The 26,344-nt window shown below is 33.0% G+C and overlaps 2 protein-coding genes across 4 annotated transcripts in view; both read right to left on the bottom strand.

Annotated features, from left to right (window-relative positions):
• immp2l (inner mitochondrial membrane peptidase subunit 2) overlaps positions 1–20,310 on the bottom strand; it is a 105,157-nt gene extending 84,847 nt beyond the window's left edge. For all 3 annotated transcript variants that reach the window (XM_016260572.1, XM_016260561.1, XM_016260564.1), the window contains exons 1-3: positions 20,251–20,310; positions 13,983–14,117; positions 11,884–11,987 (exon numbers count right to left, since the gene is read on the bottom strand). In XM_016260572.1, coding sequence (XP_016116058.1) covers positions 11,884–11,987; positions 13,983–14,114 — 236 coding nt within the window. In that variant the 5' untranslated portion in view covers positions 14,115–14,117; positions 20,251–20,310. The remainder of the gene's footprint in view (positions 1–11,883; positions 11,988–13,982; positions 14,118–20,250) is intronic.
• A 2,861-nt stretch (positions 20,311–23,171) lies between these two features.
• Positions 23,172–26,344, bottom strand: part of LOC107575921 (dedicator of cytokinesis protein 4-like) — a 79,554-nt gene continuing 76,381 nt past the window's right edge. The window contains 5 exon segments of the mRNA XM_016262234.1: positions 23,172–23,722; positions 23,803–23,864; positions 23,967–24,042; positions 25,250–25,359; positions 25,524–25,605. Coding sequence (XP_016117720.1) covers positions 23,318–23,722; positions 23,803–23,864; positions 23,967–24,042; positions 25,250–25,359; positions 25,524–25,605 — 735 coding nt within the window. The 3' untranslated portion in view covers positions 23,172–23,317.

Below are 26,344 nucleotides of genomic sequence, written 5' to 3'. Positions count from 1 at the left end.
TATATATATATATATATAATTGTATGAATTCTATTATATTCTATTGTATTATATTATATTGTTATATTTTTCAGTGTTTTATTTAATGTAAACAAAATAGTAAAGAATTTCAGCCTTATTTTTATTTAAACAATATAATATGACGAAAATAATATTAATAGCCTATTATATCTAGGCCTAATTATTTTGGATGTTTAAGTTTAACCTAATATTTATTTTAGATAAGATTTTAAATAGTTAAATGTAAACTAGTTAAAAATTGTATTTTATTTTTGTAAGATTTATTTTTTATTATTTTTTACACACACACACACACAATACATTTAATATAGGTTTCTTATTATTAATACATGAAAGAAGAAAAGAAAAAAAGAAAAAATATGAATGCAAAAAATGTAAAACATTTACAATAATAATTGCAATACAATTTTGATTATACTTAATTATAATTAAATATACTTCATAATTAACTGTAAAATAATTTCATTCAGAATTCTGGCACATCAGTGTAAACATTTCAAAACGATACTGACTTGTTTGGTTCTTTCAAGAGGATTTCAACTAAACGTTATCCTGTTGGACGATGTTACTGTGACAATAAATGCATAAGCATTATTCATTACAAAAATGTTCAATACACAAAAAGTAAAAATTGTTACGTTGTAAGGCATCAGAACACATGTATGTGATCACTGATTGTAAGATGGGGGAAGCGTCAGATTGTGTCACACTGGACACCCTGCACCATCCCACCATCCTTACTGTCGAGCCCTGTTCTTCTTTCTTTGTATTAATCTCAAGTGCTTATTAATATATGAATTTTCTCTAAACGTCCCAAATTTTCCAAACCAAAAGGTCTGAAAAGCACGGAAATGAATTTTGGAATTTATTAAAATCCTCACTATCTCTTGGCCTTAACCTCTATTGTGGACGTCTAAGACCAGCCGGTAATTCCCCTAAAGAATATCTTTCTTATTAGGAGCTTAGCATGTTGACACGTTGTCTTAATCTGCCATGGCCAGCTCCCGTCTCCCTCGCGCTCATTAGCATGGCTCCTCTAAAGCGCTGACCTCCCGAGTGTGACAGGGAATTTAATACCAGCCGCCATTGGGGAAATGAATTGTAACACTCCTGATACTGATAATAAAATGAATAGTAGGTGAGCAGAGGAGTGCAAACGGCTGGACCGGATGAATTGGTCTGACCTGACTGTAATGAGTCTTCTCTAACTGCTGAGGGACAGAAATATGTTGCTGTCATGGTGACAGCTGCATTGCATTGTGATGACACAGCTGTTTGTGTGTTCCAAAGCAAATGTGACTCGAGAAATACTTTCACCAATAGCAATGACTCGGCAGCGCTGACAAGCCAGACTGTTTTGGCTTGTCGTTTTTTTTCATCCGAGCTTTGATATGCAAACTATAGAATAACAAAAAGGTGAAATCCTTACAAAGCTGAACAAATCGTAAAATAACCTAGGATGTACATATTTTGCAACTTAAAAAAAGTTTTCAATATCTACAAAAATTGAACAACTGTATTCAATTTACGATCAATTTAATTTTTATCTAAATTAGATTATTAAAACTCTAATAAGAATAAATATTCAGTAAAATAAAGAAAAATACTAAATAGAATAAAAATATAATTTTTCAATCTATAAAACGGAACAGCTTTATTTTACTTAATTATTAATTAAAATGACATTCAATGACTTTTTAATCCAAGTTTTATTATTAAAAATCTAATGTTAATAAATAAAGTAAAACCTAAATATATATATAAAAAATATATATTTTAATCTACATACAAATGGATCAGTTTTATTTCATTTAATTATTAATTATAATTACATTCAATTACATTTGATTCTAAATTAGATAATTAAAAGTTTAATATAAACATTAATATTCATATTAATTAAAACTTAAATATCAAAATAAAGAAAAAATACTAAATAGAATAAAAAATTAAATTTTCAACCTATATATAAAGTGAAGAATTTAATTTAATTTTTATTAATTAAAATTACATTCAGTTACATTTTATTCTAACTTAAATAATAAAAATCTAATACAAGAATAAATATTAAGCTAAACTTAAATATCAAAGTAAATAATTTTCAGTAAAAATTTTAATTATTATAAATATTTGAAAATAATATTTCAATCCAAAAAATAAGAATTGAAAATTTTAATTATTTTTTTATTAATTAAAATTAAATTAAATTACATTTTAATATAACTTTCATTAATAGAAAACAAATACTAAATGGGAATGATTTTTACTTGATATATTATATTATTAAATTAAAACAAATGTCCAGTATTGAAATGGTTATAACAAAGAGTGAAAAATTTAAGGGGGTCTGAATACTTTCCGTACCCACTGTAATTATACATGTATAATATAAACTTAAAATATATTTAAAAAAATAAATATATGTAATATATAATAATATAAATGTAACGTAATATATATGTATCAAAGCAGAAAGAAAATGGTATTAAGAATAAGTAAGCTGTTTGATACCCCTTGACATCTTTAAGACAAATTTCCCATCTGCTACATCCAGATCTTCCAGCTTTATTATGTCCTGAATATGTCAAGAGACTAACATCTCACACTGATGTGGGCAGAGCACAGTTCATGTAGGAGATGAGGGGAACGTATACAATGCCAGAGCTAATTCATTTTAGAGGACGGATCCTATTGGCGGTGAGTGCCAGGGAAGCCTCTCTGATGTTTGTCCAACTGCTCAACGGGAGAAAGAGATATCTGCTCCAATCGCAGACTAAATATCCAAAAGGCATGATGACAGACCACTAACAGCTATGTTTGCAATATATATATTTACATGAGTGTGGCTAATGTAGTTTTCAGTTGAGATTAAAAATTATATAATAAATCACATTAAATAGGGCACTGCAGAAGTCTCGGTATTGTTAAGCGAAGCTGTTAAATGTAAAAACAGCTGCAGAGGTAGACTGTCTCCACAGCAACACATGCTTTAGATAATTACTCCAGAAATGTAAAATTCAGTCAAATTAAATCATTGGGTTGATTAGACTCATGTCAAACTAAACTAAAATTAAATTAAATTAAATTGTTTTTATTTTCAACTTATATACAAATTTTATAATTATTATATTATATTATATTATATTATATTATATTATATTATATTTGAGTAATTTGTTTGTTATTTATATAGACAGAATAGTATTGAATTTGAATACCAGGTATTTATTTTGTATTGAATAATATATCATCTAATATAATATAAATAAATTAGAAATGATTTCTATTCTATTTAGTATATTTTCTTATATTATTATAAATAAATGGCTTATATACAAATTCTATAGAATACAAATATCATAATATATAATATAATATAAATGTGAAATATATTTTAAAATTATTTTTACATTTTTAAATATTTTCTAATTATTAAAAAAATTATTTTATGTAATATATGTGTGAAAGCCGAGAGGAATTAAGAGTAGTCTGATACCACTTGACATCTGTAAGACAAATATCCCATGTGCTACATCCTTATCATCCTTCCAGCCTTATGTCCTGAATATGTCAAGGAATTATAAAACTAAACTAAACTAAGTCAAATGAAAAGTCTGAAATACTACAAGTGAATTTCTCTGCATTATTATAACACCTAAGCAGGTGTCATGATATAAAGTCACAAGTGATAAAAGCCCGGAAATTAAGGCCCGGAAAGTGCTCTAGGCAAGTACATGGACACAAATGCTTCCAGCTAAGCAAATTTGGAAGAGCAACATTGTTTGTTTCTAAATTGCTGGAGGTTGAGTTGCTGTACTGTTGGGTGCAAGCAGACATTCCTTGATTTTTTTTTTTCATATTCCCTGCATGCATTGCAAATTCAGCAGACAAAGAGAACCATAAAATCCGGCACACAAAACTAACTAACAAATGGAATAACTCATCTTTTACAAGTGAACCCAAAGCTTTTACTGCTTCTAAATTGCTGGAGGTTGAGTTGCTGTACTGTTGGGTGCAAGCAGACATTCCTTGATTTTTTTTTTCATATTCCCTGCATGCATTGCAAATTCAGCAGACAAAGAGAACCATAAAATCCGGCACACAAAACTAACTAACAAATGGAATAACTCATCTTTTACAAGTGAACCCAAAGCTTTTACTGCAAAGGATGATGGACGGTTGACCTCAGATTTAATTGGTGAGGCTGTTCGGTGGAGAAAATGAGTTCCCTGGATGAATAGCGAGCACTTGCCTCGAGCTTCTGCAAATTAAACATCTGTGAGTGATTTCTCCACTGATAATTTCATTTTCTGGCCAAAAGGGGAAGGTTCATCTTGCGGTTCAGACTAAAAGGAGAAAAATTACAATAACGGTGATCAACTTTCTAAATATTTATAAGATATCACTGCATTAGAAAGTAGTTTCATGTTATTTAAAGGAATTTCGCGAGCACTTGCCTCGAGCTTCTGCAAATTAAACATCTGTGAGTGATTTCTCCACTGATAATTTCATTTTCTGGCCAAAAGGGGAAGGTTCATCTATACAATAACGGTGATCAACTTTCTAAATATTTATAAGATATCACTGCATTAGAAAGTAGTTTCATGTTATTTAAAGGAATTTCAGTAACACTTTACAATAAGGTTCCATTAGTTAATGTTAATTAGTCCAAACTAACTCAGATACCCGTGCCCACCTCTGTCTGTCAGTGGATCACCAGCTTCCTGACAGACAGGCAGCAGCTAGTAAAGTTAGGAAAATTCTCATTCAGCACCCGTACGATCAGCACTGGCGTCCCCCAGGGTTGTGTCCTCTCCCCACTGCTCTTCTCCCTCTACACAAACGTCTGCACTTCAAAGGATCCCTCTGTCAAGCTCCTAAAGTTTGCAGACGACACCACACTTATAGGCCTCATTCAGGACGGTGACGAGTCTGCTTACAGACAGGAGGTTAAAGAGCTGGCTGCCTGGTGCAGTCTTAAAAACCTGGAGCTGAACACTGAACAGTGGAGATGATCGTGGACTTCAGGAGGAACCCCCCTGCTCTCCCCCCAATCACCATCATGGACAGCACTGTAACAACAGTGGAGTCATTCAGGCTCCTGGGCACCACAATCTCTCAGGACCTGAAGTGGGACACTCACATTGAGTCCATTGTCTAAAAGGCTCAGTAGAGGTTGTATTTCCTTCACCAACTGAGGAAGTTCAACCTGCCACAGGAGCTGCTGAAACAGTTCTACTCCGCCATCACTGAATCTGTCCTTTGCACTTCTATAACGGTCTGGTTCAGCTCAGCTACCAAATCTGACCTCAGAAGACTACAGAGGGTAGTCCGGACTGTACTCATCCAGAGTGAGCAAAAGGGCTAACAAAATCACTCTGGACCCCTCACATCCAGCACACTCCCTCTTTGAACTGTTGCCATCTGGTCTACGCTACAGAGCACTGAGCACCAGAACGGCAAGACACAGGAACAGTTTCTTCCCTCAGGCAATCCATCTCATGAACACTTAACAATAAACGTGGAACACACATTATACATATATTTATTTAACACACATACTTTTTTACATTTCAAATTTGCACATATCATACCTGTACATACATAATTATCATTATTATATATTGTGTTTTTGCTATTTTGTACATTGTCTATTTTGTATATTATTATTTTTATTATCTATGTTCTGTCTTGTCACTGTCATTCTGTTGCACTGTGGAGCTTCTGTCACTAAAACAAATTCCTCATATGTGTAAACATACCTGGCAATAAAGCTCATTCTGATTCTGCATGAACAAACATGAACAAACCATGAGCAGTACATTTATTACAGTATTTATGAATCTATGTTAATGTTAGTTAATGAAAATACAGTTGTTCATGTTAATTCACAGTGCATTAACTAATGTAAACAAGCAAAACTTTTGATTTTAATAATGTATTAGTAAATGTTTAAATTAACATTAACTAAGATTAATAAATGCTGTAGAAGTATTGTTCATTCTTAGTTCATGCTAACTAAAGTAGTTAACAAATGTTAACTAATGAACCTTATTGTAAAGTGTTACCGGAATTTCTAGTTTTTTAAAATTTCTTTGAAATGGTCATTTCTAACCGCTCTGCTGTGACAGTTTCCATCTGAAGCCTGATTTACTAGCACAAATAGCCTCACAGATAGTGTCTCTGGTGAAGCAATGATGAGTCAAAGCATCTAAAAAACTGGAGGGCAATAAATGACACCAATCTTTATGCCACAAAATCAAGTTTCTCTGGGCTGGGCAATACACAAAGCACAAGAATGATATTAAACCTCATGCTGAGTTCAATACTGCAGACTTGTGAAGTCAGTGGCCATCCAGGATGTAAAGCAGGACAAAATGATGCTATCTTTAAATGTAATATATGGCTCCATGGGCCACATTTACAGTTTATGAAAAACAGGTCTCATCTGAGGCAACAATCTTGATTTCGTTGGATTTGTTGGGTGAACTTATTTATTTATGCTGGTTAAATTGGACAAAACTGAAAGCAAAAATTTAAAATTGTTATATATAAATATATAATTATTATTATTCATTTGCCAAACATATTTACACAAAGGTAATTGCAACAGTTGTTCAATGTTTCCAGTTATTGTTATTGTTGTTGTTGTTGTTAATGATAATAACAATAATAATATAATTAATTGTATTATTATTATTAAAATAATAAAACATTTAATTAACACATGAAAGTTAAATGAATTTATATGCATATAAAATTATTAAACTTTTATGTGTTAATTAAATATTTTATCACTGGTATATTTGCTATAATGTGTTATTATTAATAATAATAATAATACAATATATATTTTTTATCATATTTTTAAAACTGCAAAAAGCAATCATGTATACAAGCATAAAGGCAACATTTGTCAGATTTAGCATGTGGCAGTTCTGTCAACTGGCCCAAACCTCCCTCACACCATCCTCAATGTTCTTTTCTAAAGTTTTCAAATGCATTTTTTTTTAGAACTTAAAAAAATAAAACAAAACAAAACCCAGGTTTCTAGACTAAAGAGACCCACAAACCCGACTCGCCTTCAGCACTCTTATATAACAATGAGTTTGCCCCCATCATGGGTTTCTGGCCACCACATTAACAACCAAGCAGGTTGTCTATGAAAGCCAGAAGCATGCTGGTACTAAAAGCACCTCAGAAACCTCAGTTCACCTCAAACCCTGAGCTGAATGCAAAATTCCCTGAATGCGGGCTGGGCTCCATGAAACCTCTCTGAGGATGCGTGAACTGAACTGGTTTCCATGTAGATGGCTAATTACAGTCCAGCCCCGATGAGATCCCATTTTCTGCCCAGCACACTTCAAAGCGGCTCGGAAAAGAGTGGGAAAATTGACAGGCATGCTATGAATCAATGGACATTTATCTGCTCTTTTGTCCTCTATCAATGCTCAAGACAACTATTTTTATTTAATGTTTCTTTTGCGACCTGTAGGAAATTTTCAAAAGGACAAAAAGTTAATTGGCACTCCAATTTTGCATCAACGCTTCCTCTTAGTCACAGACGCAGAGACCTGACTTCTGACCAAATAATGCTGTGGAAGCACTAGCTTTCAGATTGCTCTAAGGAAGTGGTAATGTACAAATGGCAATTCATAAAATCGTCAAGTTTGTCCCCGTTTACACTGAAAGCATGACAAAACTTTTTCTGTGTGCGTAAAACACCCTGACAGAGCCTCTTCCCCATCGACTGCTGTCTAAATATAAGGAATGTTCTCTAAATAAGATCTGTGGGCTCAGAGACCTCCTCAGACAACATTTAAAATGAATCCCAATTATATCTGCTTTTGATCCAAACAGCCAGAGGGAAACAAAACTCTTGCAATTGCATAAACACACTCAGTGAATTGCACTCAGAAAAGTCTGATTTGATTTAGACTGCTTTGTGCCAATTTACATGGTCATGTGATCTAAATATGTTTAAATATAGGGTTAAGAAATATAAAAACCTAAAAAGAGATGGCTCACTCAAAATTAAATATTATATAATTCTGTCAATATATACTCACAATCAAGTGAGACAAATAAGGAGACATTTTGCAGTATTTATGCAGCTTCTTTATCTACAGAACAACGAAAAGACAAAAAAGCACCATAGAAGTATCATAAGTTTAAAAAAAAAAAAGACTTCTCAAGGCTGAAATCATATCGGTTTTAACAGATTTCAACATTTTCATTGAATAATGGCCTAAATTTTACTCGTGTGACTTCATAAGAACTTCACAACATGTGACTTCACATGAAATATAGATGCGTGATAAACTACTTTTATGGTTATTTTATATTATTTGATTTATTTATTTTAAAAAAAAATTTTTGGAGCTATAAATCTTGGTCACTATAAAAATAGAAATAAAATAAAATGTAAAATGTATTGGGCGTGAGTGAATAATGACACACTTTTCAATTTTGATTGAACCATTCATTTAAAATATAAGAATTATTTAATATATTGACATAAAAAAAGGACAGAACCAGATAAAAAAAAAAAAACCTGATACAAGGTCACACAGTTGGCTCATCCAAAATATTAGCATTTCCCTTGTCAATACATCACATTCCAGAAAAGTCTGATTTGATTTAGACTGCTTTGTGCCAATTTACATGGTCATGTGATCTAAATATGTTTAAATATAGGGTTAAGAAATATAAAAACCTAAAAAGAGATGGCTCACTCAAAATTAAATATTATATAATTCTGTCAATATATACTCACAATCAAGTGAGACAAATAAGGAGACATTTTGCAGTATTTATGCAGCTTCTTTATCTACAGAACAACGAAAAGACAAAAAAGCACCATAGAAGTATCATAAGTTTAAAAAAAAAAAAGACTTCTCAAGGCTGAAATCATATCGGTTTTAACAGATTTCAACATTTTCATTGAATAATGGCCTAAATTTTACTCGTGTGACTTCATAAGAACTTCACAACATGTGACTTGAAATATAGATGCGTGATAAACTACTTTTATGGTTATTTTATATTATTTGATTTATTTATTTAAAAAAAATTTTTTGGAGCTATAAATCTGGGTCACTATAAAAATAGAAATAAAATAAAATGTAAAATGTATTGGGCGTGAGTGAATAATGACACACTTTTCAATTTTGATTGAACCATTCATTTAAAATATAAGAATTATTGAATATACTGACATAAAAAAGGACAGAACCAGATAAAAAAAAAACCTGATACAAGGTCACACAGTTGGCTCATCCAAAATATTAGCATTTCCCTTGTCAATACATCACATTCTATGTAGAAAACAATGTTATTATGTGCCTTGAATAAGACTAAAACAATCAAAGTCAGGAGTATTAGCATGCAGTGCTAGCTTTTTCCCTCAGAATAGTTTAGCAAAGGATGAACATCATGTTCCCAGCGCAGTGAATTCCCAGCAGGGGAAGAGTGCCATCTTTGGGTAATGACAGAGTGAATCTGTCTTACCACACTCTCAGCATTGTTCCCCATACAGGGATTTACACAACAAAATAAACAGTCTATCAATTTAAAGCTGAAGTGTGTACTTTTATGCAAAGAAAAAAACCTTTATGCTCTTCCAGTTTAATAACTATAAACAAGACACTAAAACTTTGTGGTGTTTTGAAACAATTTATCTTTTTGAAAATTCTGCCCAGCATGGCATAGCAACAGTGGCTCAGCCAATGATGTGAGTTTGGGGGGCGGAGTCATCTGTTTGTTTGACCAATGACAGACAGAGGCAGTGTTCTGAAAACCTTCTTGAGAACAATCATTCTTTTTGCTTCATTCGCCACTGCTAGAAGCACAAAAATTACACAGAAACGGTAAGACATATTCAATTTAATAATTTAGTAACCGATAATGAATTGTATAAAGGTTTCTACTTCATTAATTCAATGTTAAACTCTATAATCAAGATACAGGCCAACAGAGTAATGTTTTAGATGTGCTGTGGCGGCACTTATAATCATACACAAGCCCCTCAGTTTCACAGCATCAAAACCTCATTTGAACAGCTAACGGCGCTGAACCCATCTACCACTCTATAATCAAGATACAGGCCAACAGAGTAATGTTTTAGATGTGCTAAACATCCTGTGGCGGCACTTATAATCATACACAAGCCCCTCAGTTTCACAGCATCAAAACCTCATTTGAACAGCTAACGGCGCTGAACCCATCTACTGGTCTACTGGTCTATAAAACATACAAAGCCAAAGAACCCAGCAGGGTGAGTGTTTGATCAAGAAGTTGGATGAAATAAATGCTTTCTTTCCCCCTGGTGCTTCAAAATACAGACCATACATAAAAGTGAAGAGGAGTTACCTAACTAGAGTCTAGATGATAGCGTCCGCAGAGCCTGTGTCAAAAGGCTCTTGGTTTTGATCACCACATTAAAGCATATCAGATGATTGCGTCCACTTGCGATAACAGTAACCCTTAAAACAGAGTGGGCTCATTATCCCGAGGTGGCTTCCCCTTGAGTTAGTGTACTCAGAGCAGCTAGGTTTAAGGTCATGGAGACCAAAATGGTCCAATTAGCAATTTTGAGCGCCACAGATATCTCTATCTGGATGGAGAACATCTCAGTGGCAATTTTCTGAATGAATGTGCAATTTTTCGGCAAGGATTTGAAAACCTGAGTGAATGTGAGGACTCAATGTAACACCCGTGAAACAGAGGTCTGCAGGCTCAACCGTTTGACATCAACATCATGTTCTGTCACAAAAACATCATACCTGTCGAATTTCAGAACTTTTCAGACATTTTAGTCCATTTTCAATGATTTCACCAGAGCTGAGGTGCAAAAATTAAAGTTCATGCTAGAAATGCACCAATACTACAATTTCGGTCAATACAATAAGTGAATAATTATTTTGATGTTACAGCCAAACCGATAGGTGGCCTACAATAAAACAATTTTTAAAACAAAACAGTTTAGTAAATCAGTAATTTTATATGTTACGTACATTTAGGCATCATAACATTATAAGTTAAAGTATGTAAAACAATTTTTTACTTTGAGAAGACTGAAGATTATACGGAACATTGTTATTAAATTATTAATAACAAAGTAAAATATACATATAAATATACAATATTATAATATACAATATGAATAGATTAATTAATTGTGAGATTTGGTAAACATTCAATTTAACGCCTTTATTAAATTATTAGCATCATTAAAGGTGAAGATTTAAAAACTTTAGAATTACATTTAAAGATCAAAATAATTTAAAGATGCAAATTAAATTACTAAAATCCCTAATCAGTCAGTAATCAACATTTCACTTAGGCATTCACCAATATTAAAATTCAGGCCAGTATCGATAAGCTAAAAATTATTGCCATGACCGATAACCGTTAAATGACCAATATTAAAAAAATTATAAGCTATTTTGTCTAAATAAATAAAAACAAAACACTTAAAACTAAAATCAGTCATTTTAAATGCTACAAGTACATTTTGGCATCACAACGTTATAATGTTCAGTATGATAAATGGATATTTATTTTGACTTGCTAAAAATTACATTTAACAAAGCTATTAAATTATTAGTGTTTTTAAAGATTTCTAGGCTTAAAAACTTTAAGTGATATTAGATGATGGCCACATCATCTAATACCAATAAATAAAAAAAATGTGTAATATTGGATCCCTAAGTGTACCGATGTATAGCATCCCTAATTTACACCATACCACAACTACAAACAATACAAAAAACCCCGCAAAAAACTGTTCACTGCTCTAACCAGAGTGAGTGGTTCCACCCACAGTGAAAAAACTAAATATGCTTAAATGTGGCTACTCACAGAACTGACACGATGTCCCCTCGCTGTACTTGATAGTTCCTCACACTCCAGCGGTTGAGCAGCACAACATCAGGTGATGACTCTCCGTCTGGGTTTAAGGACGGCTGGGAAAGATTCATTCCACATGAGTCAACACGGTTCATAAATTCTAGACTCAAGGTTTTATCAATTTTTTTTTTGGTCTGTGATATATTGCTTTAATCCTCCATACCACACAAACTTCCCGAACTACTAAGCCAACTCTAAGAATAAACTCAGCAACTTTGCTTTAATTTTGCTCTGGAAAAGAGCCTCTGTTCTTCATTCAGCTTTTTGACTGACGGCATCCTAAGGGTAAAAATAACATCTAAAAGTTAACTTCAAAACATATATTTTTTAGACTATTTGTTTTGCTCTTAACTCTTTTGTGGTGGTATATCAAACAACTTGTGTGTGACGAACCTTCTCAAGCATGCAAGTCGTCGACTGACTTGATACACGGGCCTCCAATGAATCATTAAGGGAGATCTCGATGAGCCATTTCACGCTTGCTGGGATAATTGACAGAAATATCTCTTATCTGTCCTTCTAAAATAAATATCCCGATGAGCGTTCCCGCCTAGAGAATATATCTGTCACAGCTGGGCGCTCTATCTGTTTTATTCAGACACATTTTCTCATTCTACATTGGTGTCAGCTTTCAGCATTGTCAATGGACTGACTTATTTGGATTCAAAGGCCATGGGTGAAGTGGGAAAAGCCATTAGCAAATACATAGCACTATAAACCAAGACAGAAAACTGGACTCCAACAGGAAAACAACAACACCGTTTTGGTTAGTTAGTGTTCATTAGGTACATAATGAACCATTACTTCTGTTTGGCGAGGAAATGAGCATGGTGTATTCAGACAGTTTGCTTTCATCATGGTCTTAGTGCTATTAGTGCAATGTTTAGCAAATTTGGTTTGATTAAGTCGTAATGCAAAGTCCTAACATAAGTAAAAGGTTATTCATGTTTAAATAGAAGAGCTTGTTAAGGTAAAAATCTCTTTTCTTATTTTTTAAGGCTGGGAAATATATTGAATATTTACAATATATTAGCAATTATTTTGACGGTAATACAAAAATCAAGTGAATATGGTGATTTTAAGGTGCTTTTTATTGGCTGTTTCGTTTACTAAACTGCCATTAAACTAAACTGTAAGAAATAAATCTGCAAAATAACAGAAAAAGTACTGGCAGCTCATTACCAGGACTTTATCCATTAAGTTTACAGACATTTCCATTAACTCTAAAACACAACGCAATGCAGTGTTAAATTCAAAATACACATAAAACATCTGTAAAAAATAAATATGGAAAATTCCTTCAAATACAGTACAGTGTGCCCCATTTTTACAGACTTTTTTAGAGTGTAGTTTCACGTAAGTAGACAGAGATGTTTTAAACTGGACAGAGATGTTTTAAATATGATTTAAACTTGGACAAAATGGTAAGTTTGACTAATTTCTGTGATTTTTATGAATTTGCATTCCCAGTAAAACATTTTTCAAATATATATTTTTAATACATAATAAATATTTAAGAATATTATTATTCTGCTTTATTTTAAATGAAAATGCTTACATATTACTGTATTTTTCAGTGAACTGAAAAAAAATCTAATAAAAATTTAAAACATATATAGACATGTTTTAAATATCAAGATATATATTGAATGTATATATAAACTCTCAAGATATCTCAAGATATATTAAATTCTATGACAATGCAATTTTTTACAATTTGGTGGCTTTTTATTATTTTTATTATACTGTATAAAAATTATAATACAGAAATAGGGAAGAAGGCAAAGAAAATTACTATGGCCACAAAAAGGGTAACATGATAAAAAAAAAACTGCCACTAAACTACACTGTAAGAAAACCTGCGACCCATATGAGCACCATGGCTTAACGTGTCTACACTGTGTGCGAATCACTGTGCCACAGCTCCGACTTGAACTACCTTGTAATTTGTTATGAAAAAATGCACATCTTTGCAAACTTTCAGCAAAACTTAACTAAACCAGATTCATCAAAACAACAACATTACCAAGTTTGATAAAGTGACATCCCACCTGCATTGAGGCACCTTCCACGCGTGCCACATAGGCAAGACGGTCTAAAACAGTCACCGTCACGGGGACGGCTACAAAGAAGCCACTAACAAAAGCTTTGAAGTATCTTCGCCCAAAGCCCGTCTGTGCCATTGCCTGAAGAGAGAGAGTGTAAAGAGAAAATGACCTTGGCTTGTTCAAAAAGTTGAGCTAGGCAAATTAAACATCTTTTTTTTTTCAGAGTCTGGTAACATCTTATGAAGAAATAATTCAAACATTCAACAAAATATGGGTGTCTAAGTATTGAGAAGTAGTCTCTCCACAGCAAAAAGGCATGTTTCAAGGATATGTTGGATGAACTAAACTTACAAAGAGAACAAAAGTATCAAAAATATAAAAAATTAACTTTGTGCCTCTGAGCATGAACTATCTTGTGTTGAGTCAAATTGTAAGGGACTAGTGAGGTCAAAAAGAAGAAAACACTCATAAAGCAGCCAATTTAATAATGAATTTAGTAATTGCACCTATCTGCAGCCATCTATGGGCCGTATTCACAATGACAAAACTCGTACACCCAACGCATTAGGGCAGAGAAGCCCACTGAGGCATTGAAATTGAATCTGACAACGAGCACGTTTGCTCTAATACCATTAATTGCTAGTGTGATGCTTGATTTGGAGGTACACGGTATGCAATTATGCTTCTCATTCATTTTACAGAGTTCACCACAGTAACAAAAAGGCAAGGAACAGCTTGTACGATTTTCCCAAAAAAGCCCTCAAGGTCCCCAGCAGCAAATTTGCAGACTTACTAGAAAGCACTTGAAGAAAGTCTTGAAGCCATTTGCTTGCAGGAGGGCATTCAAGAGGCTCAAAAATCAGAGACTACAACAACTTAGCAGAGGACCTGGGAGATGTAAGGTAAAAATAAAAAAGTGCTGCGCGAATCATAACGCAGTGCAGGATTTGTCAGGGTTGCACTGCTGTGAGCCAGATACGGCTCAAGCAGGGAAAATGACAAAAATCTCTTTTGTGGTCGCAAAAAGACTCTCTCTGCTGCGTGTGTAGGCTACCCAAGGCAACACAATCAATATAATACAAACACTGATTATTTACATTTTGCATGAAACAGCATTCGCAAACCACTTCTGAAATGAGAAAGTGAAAAGTGTGGAAGACAAAAAAAATAATTGTGTGAAGTATAAAACGTTGGGAGATATAGTCACATTACAGGAAGTTTAATTATAACAAAGTAAATCAAAATTACACCTGTGCTTGAAACAAAAATTGCAGGATACTTGAAGAGGATGTGTTTGGCTAGCTACACAAACAACACTGATAGTAAAAAAGTCCTACAACACATATAGCATATTCGAAAAATTTGTCATCTGTCTCTGAGTAAGCCATTATATATATATATATATATATATATATATATATATATATATATATATATATATATATATATATTTTTATTATTTTTTTGCTCAAGAATGCAGTTTTGAGCACCGACTGTTTATGTACGGACTGAAAAATACATTTCTAAAGCAAAATTAATCCGAGTGTACTATTGGCAATAATATAAAAATGCCCAGAATTTCTTAAATAATAATAATTATTACTTATAAATGAATTATTATTATATGTAAATAATATTCAATAGCTTTTGATGCATACACTACTGTTCAAAAGTTAGGTGTCTATAAGAATTTTTAATGTTCTTGAAAGGTTTATTTGATTAAAAAAAATACTGCAAACTCCAATAATATGAAATATTATTTTCTATCTGAATATATTTTAAAATGTAATTTATTCCTGTGATGCAAAGCTGAATTTTCAGCATCATTACTCCAGTCTTCAGTGCCACATGATCCTTCAGAAATCATTCTAATGAAAACTATTTATGAAGTTTATGCTGCCTAATATTTTTGAAGAAACTTTTTCAGGATTCTCTAATGAACAGAAAATTCAAAAGCACAGCATTTATTTGGAAATCTTATTTGGAATAAATGTCTTTACTGCCACTTCTGGTCAACTTAATGTGTTCCTGCTGAATAAACATTAATTTCCTTCAATTAAAACTTTTGAAGGGTAGTGTATGTGTATGTATGTATATACATTATATATATATATATATATATATACAGTGCCTTCATTTTTTTCACGTTTTGTTATGTTGCTGCCTTAAGTTAAACTGCTTTAAATGATTTTTTTCCACATCAATCTACACACCATACTGACAAAGCAAAAACTGAATTGTCCCAACTTCGTAAATGTACCAAAAATAAAAAAATGAAATAAGTACATTGCATAAGCAACTACATTTTTAGCTAAAGCACCTTTACAGTCAAGTCTTTTTTGTTTGATGTGACAATCTTTGCTCATCATCATTTGGCAATTATCTGCCATTCTTCTCCTCACCTCTTCACCTCTCAAGCTCTGTCAGGTTGGATGGGGGTAGATGCACATTTTCAGGTTTCTCCAGAAATATTTGATTGGGTTCAGGCCCAGGATGGAGCTGGGCCACTCAAGGACATTCACAGAGTTGTCTATAAGCCACTCTTGCTGTGTGCTTACTGCTTAGGGTCGTTGTCCTGTTGGAAGGTGAACCTTCTGCTCAGTCTGAGTTTCTGAATGCTCTGGACTAGGTTTTCATTAAGGCTATCTCAATATTTTGGTGCACTGAGCTTTTCTTCTACTCTGATGAGTCCCTCAGTCCCTGCCGCTGAAAAACACCCCACAGCATGAGGCTGCTACGAGCACACTTTACTTTTGGGATGGTACTCTGCAGCTGATGAGCGGAGCTGGTTTCCTTCAAACATGATGCTTGGAATTGAGGCTCATCAGACCAGATACTCTTGTTTTTCACAGTCTGAGGGTCCTTTAGGTAAATAAATTCTTAAATTCTAAGTGTGTTTTCATGTGTCTTCGTTGAGAAGAGGATTGAGTTTGGCCACACCGCCATAAAGCCCAGATCCGTGGAGTGTTGCAGTGATGTTTGTCCTTCTGTAGGTTTCTCCAATCTCCACATATGATCATGGAGCTCAACTAGAGTGACCATCAGGTTCTTGGCCACCACTCAAACCAAAGCCCTTCTCCATCAATTGCTCAGTTTGGCCAGGAGGCCAGCTCTATGAAGAGTCCTGGTTGTTTCAAACTTCTTCCATTAAGGGTAACAGAGACTACATGCTTCTATGAACCTTCAATGCAGCAGAATGCTTTTCTGAACTCTTCCCCAGATGTGTGGCTTGACGCAAACCTGTTTAGCTGTTAGACCTATTATTAAGACATGTGTGCCTTTCCAAATCATACCCATTCAATTGAATTTGCCACAGGTTAACTTCACTCGAAGTGTAGTAACATCTATAAGCAATATGAATGCTCCTGAGCTTAATTTCAACTGTCCCAGATAAAACTTTTGCAATGGAATCATTTATGTGTTTTATTTTAATACATTTGCAAAAATTCCCATTTTGTCTCTCATAGTTGAGGTATACCTATGATGAAAATTACAGGCCTCTCTCATCTTTTTAAGTGGGAGAACTTGCACAATTGGTGGCTGACTAAATACTTTTTTTCCCCACTATATATAGATGGTTGGCACATGCCACGAGGATCTCAAAGGTGTGTAAAGTGGAGCATCTAATAGTTTATTCTTAAAAGCGGGCAGATGGGAGAATCTAGGACTGGTGCGCGGTGATCAAAAGAAAGCACTGAGTTCATTTTTCATCAAAGGCTGCTTTCAGTTTCAGAGTCGAGAACATTTTCCACCATTTTCCACGTGCTACGGACAGAAATAAAACTGTGAGCGATAAAAACCAAGGCTGGCACAGCAGGTGTGCAACATATATGGATTTTTTTGAAGCCGAGTCCAATTAAAGATGTGTTTCTAGAGTTGAAAGCAAATGCCTGGGTAATATTAGGTGACCACTGCACACAGCTGCGGAACGGAGCACGGTGGTCTCATGCCAGCAGAATCGATTTATCATATGCTTCACGTTTATAATTTCTAACCCATTTATCCTGCGAGTAATACTGTCAAATATGCCACCTGCATAATGTAAAACCGTAGCCTGATACCCTTGTTTATGCATACCTGAGCGTAGCCATTTTAATTGCACCAGTCATCAAATGTGTCCAAAAATACTTAGTGAACTCGCTGCTTTGGGGTAATTTGCAACCGCAATGACAGATTCCCACTCTTTACAAGGCAATTTTTGGTTTCCTTGATTCATGGGCCTACTTTAACAGCGCATTTCACAACACGGCGCTGACAGACCGAATCTGATTAAATGATCTCAATGTGTGCACCTGTAAGTATGATTTCAGCTGGAATGCTTGACCATTAGTCTGCTTCACAGCAGTGGTGAGATTAATGATGTGCTGCAGACAGCTGTAGATGAGCAGACAAAAAAGAATGAGGCTGACTCACAATATATGGTAAAACTGTTTAAAAACTGTTCATATGCAAAAGTCAAAAGTTTGTGCACACTTGACTGATTTTAAACAGTCTACATTTATTAATATGTTTCAATTAATATACATCTTATCTTAGCTATTATGTATTTTAAATTAGATTATTTGTACATATTTTTAAATAAAAAATGTAATAAATGTTCATATAAACACCTTTTGTACAAAATCTCAATGACAGGCTATATGAAATACTTTCCACTGTATGACAATTTTACAATTTAAAAAAATTGAGCAGAAAATTTATAATCTATTAAAAATGAGGGTAAAATGAGAGATTTTTATTAATATTTTTCAATCCACTTTCAATTTGTAAATAAATTCATATTGTGTGTGTGTGTGTATATATATATATATATATATATATATATATATATATATATATATATATATATATATATATATATATGAGTGTGTGTGTGTGATTATATATATTTTAAATATTATTTTTTTAAATATATTTAATTTTTAAATTATATATAATATTAAAATATTGTATATTATTGTTATTATTAATAATAATAATAATTATTATTATATATATAATCATTTTAATTATATATATATATATATATAATTTACATTTTTATTAATATTTTCATTTTGCACAAACAATTATATGTAGTGTAGCAGTTTATAGTTTTAATATGCAGTTTATATATTTATTATATATGATTATATTATTATATATTATAATACATGATCTGATCTATTTAATATATACTAAATATTCCTTTAATTGAAACAACCATTTTATAGTGCAAAGTCAATTTGAAGTGATGTTTTCAAAAGCTACTGATTAGAAATTCAAAATAATCTTATTCATTAGGGTAGCTTCGTTAATTAATTAACCTAGAATCTAAATCCAGCACTCATATGGGAGAATGACCTCTTTTTATATCACTGTCTTCACATACCTTTATATGAGATCTATGTGGCAAAAATGAAAAGATACTGATCTTTACTCCTGAACTGAGTGACTGTGATGGGAGGCAAACAAGCAATGCCTGCGTCTCAAAACATAATGAGCTGCCAACCTAGAAGGCATCAACACATTTGGGACAATCAATATTTTTGGGCATAATAGGTGTGCTTTAAATGTCTATGGTCAAAAATGACTCAATTCTACTACTTTTTAAAAGAAAGTGTAAGCATACATATACATACAATTTTAAAATGCTATTATACTGTATTACCTTTACAGGACCTTCTTATATTGCATGTTTAATTTAGCAAGTGCTGTTACGTTACCCTTCCAGATATAAAAACTATTATTTCCCATTTTTAATATCATTTTTTGTAAAAATGTCTCGACTTACAACTGTCTGTTTAAATTAAACATTTACAATAGTTACTGAAAAACAACTTGGACATGGAAGGTTGAGTAAAGTGCACTGCATTGTGGGATATAGTATACTGTGTAGTATACTACTATTTGTAGTAGTTCTGGCACGTATACAAACGAACTACAAGTTTTGACAGATCGGATGCACAAACAACACAGTTACTACATTAGCAAATGTACAATAAGTTGTCATATTTTTTTACATCTCTATTGTTTCATTTAGCTGTGTATTAAGTTGAAAACTGCGACACTAATTCACCCTACATCAGTAAATCCTCCTGTAGTTTTAGTGTTATGGCGACCACGCAGGTCATGTGGCTACCACTATAAACAAGGGCAAACAGTGGGTGTGTGATAAACTTCATAACGGTGGATACAATTATAATACATAAGCAAAAGTGAAGCATAAACCCTTCAGCACTAATAAGGTCTGAATGCTGAATATCAATGATTTCAGGCGCGTGTCACTCACCTAATGTCCTTATGTATGTGTGCTGTACGTCGCTCCGTTCAGTACGACACTACCCTCGCTGCTTCCGGGTCCTAAAGCCCTCCTACCTCAATCATAATATTAGCTGGAGCAGACTAGTGTATGTTTAGACAAGTAGGCTTTATATATATAATTATTTACATTTTACATATAATAGTTCAATAAGGAAATAATTATAATTTGAATTAAAATGTGTTATGTGTACAATAATTTCAAAGTAAATAAATATTTCCGTTTTACGTACAAAAATAATTACGTTTTAAATACAATAATAAAAATATTTAAAATGTAAAATAAGACGTTTTTATTGAAATAATTTATTATTATTATTAATTAATATTTTACACATTCTAATGAATAATGTAATATTTAAGATTAAAAATAAATGTAATGTGGGATTTAAAAGAAATTATATTTGATTTAGAAATTTGAAACATTTTCAGGACAGAAAAAACTTTTTAAAAAATACTACACATTATTGCATTCATATTTCATTTTTATGAAAAATGAGGCTGTGAGGTCTGATCAAAAGTTTGTTGCATGTAATTTTCACAGTGTATTTTATATGTATGATTTTTTGTTACTAAGAATTATTTGAAACATTATATAACAATTACAAATATATTCATAATCATAATAATGATAATAAATATATTAAAAATATCAGTATAATGTGAAAAGCATTACAATCCCTTACAGAGACTATGCCTCCATAGCCTTGTTTTTAATTAAACAAAATATAGCATCCACAAAACATGGTATTACTTTGGTAATATGTCCCCAAAAAATTTCAATACTCTTTTTAATGTAACTAATGTTTGGCAGATGTACATTTCGATCCTTTAAAGTTCATTGAAACGTCCAACATTGAAGTTTACATCAAAATACTAGTTAACCATAATAAAATAAAATGGGAACGCTGTCAAACAGTTAAAGAAGCTGTGGTAAAAGTTTAAACATAGTAAACGTGTTAATCGTATTGGATCTCAAAAGTGGCAATAATTTATAAAAACTCACAGTTTACATCAATCAACCTTTATTTGTTTGATGGTTAATATTCAACATTTACAAATAAAAACTTTAGTTGCAACATTCAAAGCTATGAACTAGTTACATTTTCATATAAACACCTTTTGTACAAAATCTGTAACACAGGCTATATGGAATACTTTCATCCCATCGTATGATATAAAGTACAACTTTACAAGTTCAAAAAATTGAACAGAAAGAGTATAATCCATAAAAAGGAGGGTGAAAGTAGAGAACAGGAGAGGAGAAATACAAGCGTGACTAGAGTTGAAGTCCTACGACTTGACCATTGGCAATCTATCGAAATTACAAAACATGATTGCCGAAAATGAGCAACTCTCGTAACATGGCAATATGAGAGCATAGCTGCAAAGCCGTTAATAAAATAGGTAACAAACGAATCGGTTACGGTGCCCATCTGTCAGTATTTCATAATCATTCCAACATTAGTTCAATTCCTCACACTTCAAATGTTTTAGGTTGCCAAAAATACAGCACTTTGAACTTTGTATTTATCTACAAAAATACAATAAAATCACAGGGGATATTTTTGCCAAGAACAATTTTTATCAAGTACAGACCATTTCAATTGTCTACACATGATCAACAATGTAAACTGACAGCCGAGATTCACAAAGGCTGCTGCGTGTTTTGAAGTTGCATTTTAACGACTAAATTGATCAAATATTTATCATCCAATATTTATTAAAAGAATTGTGGGCTTTCAAGCTGGCAGTCAAAAAGCTGTTTGTTGCTATCAATTTTACGTCAAAATGTGGCTAGTTTTCTTTCGTAGGAAGAGATGTAGCAACACGCTCGCATGGCAATTTCTAACTATTTTACGTTTTGACAAATCGGTGCCTAATTTGTATGATCTCATTTGAACGTTTTCGTATGATTTGTTTACACCCAGTGACGGTTACGTTTAAGGGTGGACCTTCATGCTTACTTTTTACGAAAATCATACGTTTTCGTAAGATTCACATCGTATGAATTCCAACGAAATCGCCACCTCGTAATATAGTTGTTTTCCTGTCAGATCAAGTCGGTATATTCTGATCATGTTGGCAAGAAAAATGAATGTTTTAATGTTTTTAGTATGTTTCCATGATAAAAACTACACATAAAATGAAAAAAAAAATTGTTTTTAATGAAAATGCGATGTAAAAAAAATAATCTAATTTTTTATTTTTTTAGAAGAAAACAAATACTGAAACAATATGAAAGGTAAAATAATATAAGTGAACATCAATTCCACACAGCATTTCCTAAACTTTGTGTTTATCATCTACAACCTAGAGTCCAAAAAAGATCCCAAATTGAATTTCTGACCGTTATGCAAAACGTTCTGTCAGATTTAACATTTAAAGGAGAAAGAAAAACAGATTTGATCTAGCCAATATTGTTTGGAAGTGACTGCGGCGACATAACCTGATTTGGGATCAGGCTGCTGGGAAAAGTCATCTCAGAACTAGATGATGTTTGTTTCTATCACTCTCTGGAAACTACAACCGTTATATTGCTTTGTACTGCTCACTCCCCATGCAGTCTTGATCTACGCCTCTGCACACGGTTTAAGAAGATATATATATATATATATATATATATATATATATATAATTTTAACACAAATAAATAAATAAATAAAGCATGAATGAATAAAATAAATAAATAAAAATAATAATATTTTGCAAAAGACTTTGATGTATTAATATTTATCTATTTATTGACATCATTTATTTATTTATTGACACTCTTGTTTAAAATATTTGAAATGTGAATAATGTATGAAATGTGTCAATTCATAACTTTAAAATTAAATTTTTGTATTGGACTATGATAGATTTATTAACATTTATTTATTGACAGCCAGATTTTAAAAAGATTTATTTATATGCCACTCCTTATCCTCCACAAAAATGCACCTCCTTGGAAAAAACATTTCCAATTATGATGCATAACCTACAGTTATTTTACAAAAAATGCGACGTAGTCCAAGTTTCCGGTTACCGCTGACACGCTACAGCTGAGAGACCTTCCTGGGTGTGGGCCGGTGACGGGGTTCTGAATTAATGCGCTGCACACGGTTCAGTTGGTGTTTGGCGGTCAGGTTGGGGTTGTCAGTACTGGGCGGCACTGACAGACTGTGAGGCAGTGGCGTCGCTCGCCGGGGATTGTTCCGTTCGTAGACGCTGTAGGGCGGAGGAGTCTTGCTGCCCCGGCGAATGGGCATGTCTGCGGGGACGGCGGGGGGTAGAGGAGGGTCGGGCGGCGGGAGGTCGATCCCGCACGTTTCAGAGACACTGCAGCGGCTGAGGGATGAGATCCCGCTGCTGTAGCTGCCAGAGCGGGCAGGAGAGTGAGATGCCAGGCTCCCCATCGGCAAGCCATCGGTCGGAGAGGGCGTGAGGGGCGGGACCATTGACTGCAGAGCAAAACAAAGGACAAACTTCATTAAGAAACACCATCTATTAACAGAGAGTGAATTAAGCATAAACTAGTCACCTTCTGAGGGGAACGGGCGGTTGGCATGGGAGACAGTGACCTCACGTTCTTGCACAGAGATCCTACTCAACACATACACAGAGCAACAAAAGGATGTGTCACTGAGCTGTACATAACCGATTCAAGTGTAACGGCTGTTATCTGACAGCAGAAAGCTGCAGTACCTGTCTCAGGTGTGGGGAGATTGGGTTCACAGCGTGATAATGTGGAATCCACTGGGATTTGGAACGGAATCATTCTCTATAAAATATATAAAAGACGGATGTCTCAGTGAATCTGTACTGTGGACGTTTACTGAACACTGTGAGATACACATTTATTTTATTAATCATTGTTACAGATTCATCAGTGCAAGAATAGTTTTTATTTAATTTATGGCGAATACTTAATATTTATAGTTTAAATTATTATGCATACCATTTACATACAGTAAATTATACATAAATAATATATGACAATGAACATTTATATTATTTTTTACATTATATAATGAATGTAGTAATTATTAATATTTTCAATATTTATTTCTGCTGCTGTAATGTGAGCAGGAAAAACAATACTTTTAATACATTATATTTAATAATATTTATAAAAAATTATACATACCACCGTATACCAAATGTTTGGGGTTAGCACAATTGTTTTTATAAAGAAATTACTATTATACAGCAATTATGTTAATATGGTGACGTTAATGATGTTAAATTGATCAGAAGTTTTCTATTTCAAATAAATGGTATTCTTTTGAATTTTCTATTCATCAAAAAATCCTGGGAAAAAAAGTATCACAGTTTCCACAAAAATATTAAGTAGCATCTGTTTTCCATGCTGATAATAATAATAAATCAGCATATTAGAATGATTTCTGAAGGATCATGTGACACTGAAGACTGGAGTAATGATACTGAAAATTCAGCTTTGCATTACAGGAATAAATGACATTTTAGAATATTTTCAACATTTTAATTTGTAATAATATTTCATGATATTACAGTTTTTCTGTATTTTTGATCAGATAAAAGCAGTCTTGGTGAGCGTAAGAGACTTCTTTCTATAACATAAAAAATTTATTGACTTCAAACTTTTGAATGGTGGTGTACAACGTATACAACGTATAAAAAATACAATAAATTATATATATATATATAATGTTTCTATGCAATATACAGTATTAGTTGTTGCTAGGTGGTTATTAAGGTGTTCTGGGTTGTTACTTACAGACTCAAATCAAAGAGCCCAACTTTTTTTAACTGTTTAAAAAATATATTATGGTGATGTGGTGATACTAGATGTGGCTTGGGTCCCTCTTTCAATGTAAGTTTATGAGAATTTGAAATATCATAATCAATCCTTGGTGGATAAAAATGAAGCCCCACCCTACATTATTCCCATGGAATGTTCAGTTTGACATCTAACTGTTAAACAGTGCTGGTGGAAGCGCTCTGACCTGTGTGGGGTCCAGTGGGCTGGAGAAAATGCCGCTGTAGAGTCTGTCCCGTGGCGAGAGGCAGGCGTTCTCTCTGGAGTGTTTGTGCTTGTCAGACGGCAGTGGAGAAGCTAATGAAGAGGAATAAAGGCACATAGTGCGAGAATTGAAAAGATACGAAATAACAGATGAAACGAAGCAATGCTCCAAAATGATGCCAATTATGTTGCAGGGCATTGTAAGCACTGCTTGCTTTCAAGTGCCAGATTGCTTATAGTTTATTGAATTCACTCACCTCTATTGCTGGAGGGCGCAGAGCTGTTCACATTGTGTGAGCCAGAGTGATTTGAGCTGAGACTTGAGGTAGACGGACTGGGCTAGAAAAAGACAACAGATATGTATTGTGATTTTTTTGTTTTTTTTTGTTCATGAAGTAAATAAGCTAAGATAAAAAAAAAATGGCCATATAAATATAAATTATCATAATATAAATAAATGTTAACAAGCAGCATATTATGCTATTATACATAATTGTATAATTTATATATATATAATTTATTAAAATAATTATATAATCATTTAAAATTGTTGGGTAACAGTGATTTTTTTTTGTCTGCTAATTAATTCCAAAATATATTCAAAATGAAATACTTAAATACATGTAATGGTGTGACTCCTCAAAAACATAATGATATTTATGTATTCATTTTTATTTCATACACAAATACATGAAATTAGTCCTTGAGCAATCCAGTAATGGGTTGAAAGTCACATGTCTCATGAGTTTATATTTCAAATTTGAAGAAGATACCATGAAAAATTTGATTCCTGCAGCCATTTTTCTGAAACTACGTCTAGTCCCCCCACCCCGTTTGAGGAAAAATAGCCACCAAATGTAACCCTTACAAATGTAAGGGAACTACAAACTATTTTAGTCATTATACATACCACTGCATACTTTTTCAATTATAAAATAATAGACTGAATCTTAGATATCGTATAATTGATTTATTTGTGCACTAGAAAAATTTGAATTAGCTTTGTATGTCAAGTACATACTCTGATTGGCAGACATACAGCATTAATTTTTTGCTGGTCATACAATAAGTAACCACA

This window comes from Sinocyclocheilus grahami, unplaced genomic scaffold (genome assembly GCF_001515645.1).
Source record: "Sinocyclocheilus grahami isolate Dianchi unplaced genomic scaffold, SAMN03320097.WGS_v1.1 scaffold31.1, whole genome shotgun sequence".
Classification (NCBI taxonomy): Eukaryota; Metazoa; Chordata; class Actinopteri; order Cypriniformes; family Cyprinidae; genus Sinocyclocheilus; species Sinocyclocheilus grahami.
Note: the sequence above shows the minus strand (reverse complement) of the source record. Positions and strands in the feature narration are given on the sequence as shown.